This window comes from Colius striatus, chromosome 1 (assembly GCF_028858725.1).
Source record: "Colius striatus isolate bColStr4 chromosome 1, bColStr4.1.hap1, whole genome shotgun sequence".
Taxonomy (NCBI): domain Eukaryota; kingdom Metazoa; phylum Chordata; class Aves; order Coliiformes; family Coliidae; genus Colius; species Colius striatus.
The window spans coordinates 179,894,270-179,904,269 of NC_084759.1; the positions used below are offsets into that span (position 1 = coordinate 179,894,270).

General features: G+C 39.1%; 1 protein-coding gene across 5 annotated transcripts in view; it reads left to right on the forward strand.

The window, feature by feature from the left end:
- Positions 1–10,000, forward strand: part of FOXP2 (forkhead box P2) — a 417,694-nt gene that overhangs the window by 220,276 nt on the left and 187,418 nt on the right. For all 5 annotated transcript variants that reach the window (XM_062017501.1, XM_062017492.1, XM_062017511.1 and 2 more), the window contains exon 4: positions 5,294–5,471. In XM_062017501.1, coding sequence (XP_061873485.1) covers positions 5,304–5,471 — 168 coding nt within the window. In that variant the 5' untranslated portion in view covers positions 5,294–5,303. The remainder of the gene's footprint in view (positions 1–5,293; positions 5,472–10,000) is intronic.

Sequence of the window (10,000 nt, forward strand, 5' to 3'; positions counted from 1 at the left end):
ATGTCTTGTAACTCAAAACTGGAAGCTCTGTTTTCCTGAAAGACCTTCCAGCACAAGTGTTTGAGCATACGTCACATTTTTACAGAGAAAAGTTATTTGAGTAGATAGTGGTATATTAAACCTACTAATATAAGTACTTCATTTTACAGTATTTCATTAGCAGTTGACCTAATTAGTGTTTTAATTGTATTCATTTACTTACATATTTTAAAAAAATATGCAGTGATTTATGCCTCTGCTTAACTCAAGCTTTGAAAGCTAAAATGTTTTAGATAAAGTAAAAAGACCCAGACCCTTTACAACTATTCTCTTAGCTTGTCTAATTTTTTTGTTCTCACATATCCTGCTATGTCCTTCATATTTGGCATTTTGATTTATTAGGCAATCTTAAGTATTAAAGACTTTTAACATACCAGCGCAAGACTTCAGATGCATTGTGCCTTGTGTCAATGATGAATTAATTCCACCAGAGCACAAAAGTTACCGTTATTTAAGCTTAGCTCCTCACCTCTGCTTTTACATCATAGGCCAGTTTTAAAAGGCTGAAGTTTAGGCGGTGTCTTAGGAAGTGTCAGAAGGTAAACGCATGGGCAGCCTGGGGAACGGCCACTTCATGGAACTGAGCACTGTGTGCGATGAGTCGGTCGTGTCTGTGGATCAGCCACTGCAGGCATCTGAACGCTAATGTAAGGTTGTGGGTTTGGGGGGCACCTGAATGCTCGTCTAAGGTTATGGGTTTGGGGGGCTCACCCCTGAGCCGCTCTAGTCTCTGGAGGTGGTTTGTTAAGGTGTCTGCCAACCTCCGCATCTCCAGTGCTGAGGGGCAGCAGAGAGTGCACTCCCCACTCTCTAAGAGTGAAGACAGGGCATCACTCGAGGGGGAGGTACGACTGACTGGCACCTGGAGGTCAGTGGCTCCTTTGTCTCAGTGGCTAAGTTGGGCTGCACCGCAGGGCCCAATCCCGGTACCCTCAGCTCCGAGCCTGAGAGGGGCACCGGGCAGCACCGCAGGGCCCAGTCCCGCTGCCCTCAGCCGCTCAGCTCGGCGGAGCACGCGGGGGCCGCAGCTCGGCCGGCATGCCCCGCGGCGGGGCGGGGCGTGCGGCCGCCCCGAGGCGCCCCCTGGCGGCAAGCGTGGTGCTGCGCAGGCGCCACCGGCCCGCACCAGCGGCCCATGGCGGCGGGGCTCGGGCGCCAGCAGACCCTGTACCTGGCAGGGCAAAACAAACCCCGCGAGCCTGGCGTTGGGTACAGCCCCATCATAAAGCAAGGAGGTCTAATTGAGCCACGGCTCTTTATCCTGCTGTTTGTACAAATAAAAGACCCCATCTTGATGCAAAATAAACACAAAAGCACTGTTGTGACTATAACAGGGAGTCATATACTAATTTATATAATAAGTGGTTGTGCACGCTTTATTCAAGATTATGGCTGCAAGAAATGGCATGAATTGCTGGGTGTGTTTAATGCTGGATTATAGCAATTTGAAACATGTCAAACACATGGCTAATGCCTCATGCTTCACTCATTCTTGCGTAAACCTGCATAGCCACCATCCATTATACCCTTGGTAACAACACAATTCTGCAAGTAAATATTGTTACACTAAGTAACCTTTCAATTCAAGTTGTTTAGGAAGAGAAAATGCAATCTTGTGCAGTCAGTTCCAGTGTCAGTTTAATGTTTCAAAAGGGAAGTGGTGTAGAGAATAAGTATCTGTACAGTGACTTGCCGGCTTAAAACGCACACGCGTGCATGTGCGCGCACGTGCGCGCGCACAGAAAGCGTACGGTTTACTGCAGGGGAGAAAAGTAAAAACGGTAGCTTCTAACTTCACTGGATCAGTATTTCTTCTCTGGTATGGGTGATTGCTTGGTTACCCAGCCAGAATTAGGCAGTCAACCTGCAGTGCAACCACACGCTAAAATAATCTACAATTTCATTCTCCCTTGCAGAGAGCAGCAAATATTGTCCCCATACCTTTGTTTAAAATACCTGGTAGCAGAATTTACGTCTCACCTTTGGCAACAGGAGTTTGGGAATCACAGCAGAAGTAGGTGCTGGTGTGTGTCTGTGAATGTTGGGTGCGTGTGTGTGTGCGTGCCTGTGTAGGCACGCTCATGACTGACAGCGAGTGTGGCAGCAAGAGAAAAAGAGAAGGATTAGGAAATATGAATGTGTATAAATGTGTGTAAACAGGGACTTGTATATTTTTTCTTGTCCTGTTTGAAATACTAAACTTTCTGCCTTAGTATCTGGCAGTTGTTGTATTTTGTTTGTACTTGTTTGTGATTATTCAGTTAACAACCTGCACTACTGTTGTAAAAGCTAGGAAGAAAGTACTGTTGTAAAAGCTAGGAAGAAAGTACATTAGTTTACTTAGTGAAATGTTGCATGTTCAAATTATTCTGCTACCAATAACTGGGATTACTGATAGACAGATAGCAGGAATGATCCTCATTCAGATGTTTTCAGTGCTTTAACTTGTGAGGGTTTAATGACATACGTGCAACACATGTATAGATATACAGGTATATGCATGTGTGTATGCAAGAGAAAAGAAGGGAAGAAAAAAAAAAGATTCTGTGCTCTTGCTTTTTCCAGTAGCCCTTTTTTAGTTGCCGGCAGTGAGAAGGGGGCTGTGGACTTCCAACACAGAGCACTACTCAAGCCAAAGTTTTAGTATTGTTTTTTAAAATGCCTCTTTGCATCTAGAAAAACCATTTTATTTTTAATATAAAATTCTAGGGACTCTTTCTTCTTCATATAAATACTTCAGTTATTTCTTCCACTTCCAAATCAATTGCCCTTTCTAGTATTGATACTCTATAGTTTCATTCTCTCTGTACACAGCTGTTGAGTCAGATTTGTTATTTTCTATTGCCAGAGTAGTGTTACTGGTCATGTTATGTTAAAGCCAATTGTACTGGCTCACAGACACTTTAACTTAAAATGCAGAGCCCGAACCAGACTCTGGGGCTTTGCAAGGATACAAAATCCACAAGACATAAAACCCTTTGGTTAATATGAACTGGAAGATATTTAACCCTTCTCTGCTAATTGTACAGAAAGAGTCAGATGTAAAAACAGGGGGGGCTGATGTATTTATTTATTAAATTTCTGAGTGTTTTCTACTGTTTTGATTATCTAACATTTACACCCCTTTGCCCTTTTAATGCGCTTGGCTAAATGTACCACTGTTATTGTCTAACGTTTGAATTTGTAAAAGATGAACCTGTCTGTTGGTTAAATCTTTGTTTGACTAAAAGAGGATTAATGTTTGAATTTCCCGAATTTCCAAATCCTTGTAACGATACAGTTGATGAAGTGTTTTAAATAGATTTCCACTCTGATATACATGTCTTTTATTGAAAGTAAATATTGTAAAAATCGGAAAGGGCTGCCTGCTCCCACAGTTGTGGCATTACTCGCATTAGAATTTTCATATAACTACTAAGGGCAATCAGACCCTTTTCTCTGAATATTTTAAACATTGTACATGTAAAATTTATGCCTAATTTGAATACTTATTAGCTGCCTAATCTCAGAAAAGAGTATTAGCTTTGTTTTTGCCTTGTAATATTCATCACCGCGTGTATCACGTTTTCCATTTCTATTATTTTTCTTTGCTGATGTTCCTAAGAGTGTTTAAGAAGGGCTGTTTGTTCATAAACACATCTGGTGCTGCTGTTGTTTACTGGGCTGTAACAGCTGCCCTCCTTTCCATTAACTGTGTTTGGGCTCCGTTTTTATTTTCATCCTGTTTATTTTTTACCAGGCCATCATTAAATAACTCATCTTTTACTATTTCAAATTTCTTCACCGAATATACACTTTCACTTTATCTTGTAGGTGCTTGTTTGTGTTAATTCAGCCAGTGTTCTGATAAATACATCCCATGCATGTCGTTGGAAGTTGTAATGATGCTTTTCCTGCTTCTTTTTTTTTTTTTATCCCCAGAGAAAGGCTGTTGCTCATACTTAGTAAGGGAACAAATAACCAAGTTCAATAATTAAGCTAAGCAACAAGCTTTCTTTCTGAGTTTGCTTACACATCCCTCCCTCTCCCTTCAGATGGTGACTTTTAAAGTGGCAGCTCAGGCAGGTTGTTGTGGGGACTCTTGCAGTATGTCAGGAGTGAGGGTGAAGGAAAGTGAGGTCCATTCTGACCCTGTGAGAGCAGGAGAGGACCTTGGTGGCTCTGAGAAGAGACGTTGACCTTTCCATATTACAGATACAAAATGCGCCTTGAAATTCTGGTTTGTAAGGGCACGTTGGTTCTTTATTTACTGCAAAGATTTCAACTGATCTTGGCAGGACATCTCATTGCTATCCTGAAAGTACAGTATATTTATGCAGTGAAAATGATAAAACATTTATTACTGTAGAGAAGGTAATATGCATAATTTATGCTGTTTTTAGCACAATCATTAGTGATATTCTTGATAGATTTTATTTCCAGCTTTCATATCTAATACATGCCTGGAAAATTAATTTTATATCTTTCATTTATTTGCCTATGTTAAAATTGAGTTTTAAGTCATCTTCAAGTGAACAGTTTGATTGCTGCTCATGCATAAGCTTAATTACTTCCCAGGAAGGACAGTATTAAATGTTTTAAATGTCAGAAAAATAAATGAATATCAGCCGTTTGATTAAAAAAATAGGCAATATCTGACGTGTTTGCAGCAGGAGCTTTTTCTTAAAATGCCTCCGAGGCAAAATTTTATTTAGTCACAAAAAAGGAGAAGCCCATTATACTATTTGTCATTGGTTGATACCATATGATTTGTAACACCCTTACAAAATTTTAATTTTGTATGATTAGCTGTGCATCATTAAACAACAGCCTTGCATAAGATATGCTGTAAAATTCTGACAGAATCAAGATAGTGAATATTTTAAATAAGGCTGTATAGTCATCCATGGTTGTCAAAGCTAGATAATAGGAAATATAGAGCAGTGTGTGAAATCGTGCCTTCATTTAAACTGGTTTTATAGGTAGACTTTAAAATGTAGTCGTTCATAAATGCTATTGACCATGCTGCGTGCATGGTGTGTTATTTTGGCCGTTAAATGTAAGCACACAAAGATTGCCTATAGAAACCATAATTCCGGTGATTAGTATCTGTATGAGAGCAGAGTTTGCATCGCATTTCTTGGTAAACGGCTCCGAGAGGCTTTTTTCTTCTTCTAAAGATGCTGCGGGTGTAATTGGCAGAGAGGGACATCTTGATAATGGAAGTGTGAAGGTGTAACGTGTGTGTTAATTGATACTTCTTAATCACTTTTAGGTATTAAGTCATGATGCAGGAATCTGCGACAGAGACAATAAGCAACAGTTCAATGAATCAAAATGGAATGAGCACTCTAAGCAGCCAATTAGATGCTGGCAGCAGAGATGGAAGATCAAGTGGTGACACGAGCACTGAAGTAAGCACAGTAGAACTGCTGCATCTGCAACAACAGCAGGTAAGTTTGTTTTGCTTCCTGTTTGTTTTTAAACAAATAGAGGGCTGTTTTCCGACGGGCACCCCTCCGCAGACCCTCCGTGCGTGCCGAGTGCGAAGTGTCGTGCCAGCGACGAGCGTGCGGGGCGTTATTTGTTGTTGTTTTTGTGCACGTTAGAGACGAAACGCAAGGATCCCCGCTCCGCGGCGGCGCGGTCTCGCAGGTGGCGCCGCACGCCGCCGCGCTCACCTGGTGCGGCCGGTCCTGGGGCCGTGCGAGAGCCGCGTCCGGGCCGGCAGCAGCCGCGCGGGGGGCCGGCGGTGCCCGCGCCCGGCAGTGCCCGCGCGGCGCGGCGCTTTCCACCAGAGGGCCACATTACGTGAGAGTTGGCGGCGCTCGCCACCAGCCTCCCAAACTCGCCGCTGGGGCGAGGGGACCACGGTGACTTCTCGCAATAAAGATGCTGCTGTGCTGTCGTGGGTGTAAATAAAAAACGGTGCTTAGTGCAGAGCCGATGAAGTAAAAAAGAGCGTGTGCCTGTCTGAGTGTGCGTGTGCAAGGGTAGCTTGGATGTGTGATTTTGAAAATATGGGAAAAGAGAGAAGCAGCTTTTCTGTAGGTATGTTCCATTCTCGCTTTTAAAACTTTTTAATTTTTTTTTTAAGTTTGTTATTTTGTTTTCTCAAAGAATTAATGGGAACTGCTTTAGTGTTTAAAACTGTAAACTTAAACCGTTGTGTGACTGCTGACGCCGTCTAATTGGGAGATGCAATCAATTAATTTTTGTTACTGTAAGATTTGTTTTCCTTTAAAAACCTGCACAAACAGAATTCCTTCTACTTTGTCTGCCTAAAGAGTTGCCCCCCCCCCCCATCCCCATCAGGGGATGCCGAGAAACCCAGACGGTTTGTTTGATAAACAATCGGGGTCTGATTCTGCAGAGTGCCAGTACCTGCTCTGAACTCCTGAAAGTCTTGGGTGTCTGGTCCTCTCATCATCTGAGGCCACTCAGCACCTTTGGAGTTCAAACTCTTCGTTTGTAAATACTGAGATTTTTCGTTACAACGTCAAATCCTGCATTAATGGAAGGAAAGTTTTCTCCTGTCAGATAAAATATTATAAAAATCCAGTTTTATAGAAACATGTTTTAACATGATAGATAAATTGCATGTGCATGGGCCTCTGAAATAACAGGTCATAGTAGCTCTTAAAATCAAGTCATTCTTAGTGCTGAATTAAGCAGTGTACACTAGCTGCATTTGTAGCTAAATATTTTAAATGGTGATAGAAAATGTGGATGAATTAAATAGTTGTAGATTGAAATATGAGAAGTTGTTACGGCATAAATCTGTGCTTTGCTTCAAACTTAAGTGTATTCTTTTTCAACAATTATTAAACACTTAAGAGTATTTCGGTGTGAGGAAATACAGGTCTCAGTGTCTGCATTAAGTTCTGAGCAGGCTTACACCTGTATGTGTGTGTCTATATACATATATACACTAATATCTATGTATACAATGTATGTATATACACTATTTTAATATAAAATGATATATATACGTACATATATTTGAACATTTCACATTGTTTTCATTGAAAAGCTTGCCATAACCTTTACTCAGGTGTTCAGATTATCACAGCATTTTGAAATCTTTATTAACAGAGAATGTATTTAATTGGTGAAAATGTTTAGAAAGCTAAATTTAAGTGAAACACTTTAAATGACAAAAATACTGACAGAATAATGTACCACTTACATGTTTCTCAAAGCAGCAGTCCTAGGCATTTGTAGCCAATTTGTCCGTACAGTCACAGATTCCAGTAGATAGCATTTGCAAAGACCACAGAGAATAACAACTGAAGATGAAAATATCCAGTTGAGTACTAATAACAGACAGGTTCTGAGGGGACAGGCTTAGAAGTGACAATCTTTTCTTCAAAACTGTGATTAGATCTTAAATAAGCAGACAGGCAAAGTAAAACCATGGGTACAGTTAATAGGACTCAAGAGGCATCTTATGGTAGGGTCTGCACCATAGGATTTAAATACAACTTGAGTTAGGCGTATAAATCCTTCTGTAAAATATGTTGATGTGAAACATAAACACTAGTAAATATGCGGTAGGATGTCCTCTAGGTAATGGGCATAGCTTTATGCTACTTTTGCTTTTCTTCCTTTTTTTTTTTTTTCTTTTTTTTCCCCCCCTCTGTTTTTGACCAGATGCCTTTTGAAATATGTTTTAAGAGGAAAGTGATGGCTGCTTTTATTATCATCACTGTAGTAACTCCCTAAAATGTCTTTTTTAATATGCGGATTGCCTAACAAACTTTGACAAGTAGAAAAAACAGAGCAAACCCCATTGTACCTGCAGTTATTATTCTTACGATTTTTTATTGTTTAAATATGTGCAAGATATAATGTACTGATGTCATAGTTTAACATTCAGGTTTTGGCTTCTCTGAGTCATTTTATTGGGGGCCTTCAAATAAACAAATCAAGTTCGTTATAGCTTTTTCTAAAGGAAGCAAGTAAATGATTGCAGGTTGTAATACATTCCCTTCAGCTGGGAAGCTACATAAAGCGATGCTAATGCTTAAGAATAGCTGTGTCTGCTGAGGAAAATCACAGAAAAAGTTTTCACTGTGGCATGAATACATACTGGGGAAAGTTAAACATGAGAAATTTTGGACTATGTACAAAGAGCAACTGGCTTAAGATCAAATTTTTAAGTTATACGTGATTTGCATCTCTAAGCATTATGATCACAAATTGATAGATTTGTAGAAAGTAAATAAGCTAAAATAATGAATGTCATTAGGGTCTTACAAGCAATTATATGGAGTTTGGACAGTCCTGTTAGCGGCTTTTTGAACAACGATGTTCTGCTCTTTATACAGAAAGGAAAAGTTGAAAAGTTTGACTTAAATTGCAGAGTTATTCCCCATCCATGCATCAAGACAGAATGACAGTATTCTATAATATATTGTAATATATACTTGGTGATAAATGTATTCGGTGCTGTCACCAGTCATCAGGTCAGCTTTGAAGATGTATGAGTAGAGCGTAAGCAACTTTTTATCTCCCTGCCGATATTTATCAATTTATAAATATTGCTAAAGTGAATGCAGATTTTGAGTATTCAGATAGGATACAAAGTATAATTTGCTCATACTTGTCTCTTCTCCTTTATTTGGCTTATGACAAGATGTTCTCTTTCTCTCATATGCGTTCATTCGTACACTTATGAGGTTTTCACTTTTTTTTTCCTGTCTGTTAAAATCAATGTTTGATACTAGAATGTATAATACATGGGAAAAGCATATCCTTGATTAAATACATTGACAGATTATTCTGCGTTAGATGTAGAATTTTATTTTGATATTAAGTTTGTGGAATTAATTGTTTGTGTCACTAAGGTCAAAATAGTTGCTAAAAAACCATGATTGCTTTACAGGGTAGATTCGAGCTTGCATTTTGAGTATTCATTAAGTCAGTTCCACCAAGATAATCTTTTTAAATGTTTTATGGGAATTTATTGCTAAGAAACTGTTGACTACGTTTAAAATTATTTTTCCAAAGCAGTTTTACTTTTTTTAGCATATTCACTTACCACTAGCATTTCATTGATACAGAATATAAATACTATTTGCAAAAGCAAAAATGTAATGCTGGTGCTCAGATTATCCTGATGATGTAGAAACAGTTTTGCTTTCTTTTGTTTTTTTATCCTTGTAATTATTCAAAAAGGATGAAGAAAATAACAGGGATTTTTTGTTTACTATATGTAGTCTTAAATTCGGTGTTAGCAAAACTTACATTCCAGTACATCTGACAGTAGTTCTGTTCACTAAAACCACTAGAATCTTGCTTTTTGACTCCTTGAAGGAGGAAATGAATTTTGTTGTGCTGTAGAGCAGTTTATATTTTTAAAATAACATAAAAATCCACAACTACTATACCTGTGGCAAAAGGTGATGCCATAAAGAATACTCATGATAGGTAACTTAAATATAAAAGTTCTTATTGCATCTGATTGCACTTATAGTTACTTAAAATGACCACAAGTCATCTTAGGAAAAAAAAATACTTCTTCCTAGTGATTTGAAACTGAAGTTAAAATTCTGGAACATTATTCAGAAGTATTACAGGCTTTCACATCACAAGCTCAAGAGTGGCAAAATTCTATTAGGCTCATTCATACGACTTTCAGAGCAGGTATTACCAAATTAGCAGACGTTGAAATAGTAAGGGAAAATTTTCCAAATGCAGGCACACACGTGGCGTAATCTTTAATTTATTAGGGCATTGGAAATGTCCTAAAATACCAGAATGTAATTTCACAGAAGTCCTGATGTACCCCTAGAACTATTTTTTATTACTAGTCTTTATGTTTTTTTGACTCCTGTTGTGTGCTTCTGCAAACACTTTTTTTCTTCCCCGGGTGAATGATTGGAGAAGGGTTAAATTCAAGCTCAGGCAGCTTGCCCACCTACTGACATTACAGCTGGAGTAAAAAGGACATATTTGACTTTCTGTGTCTGCCATGCCA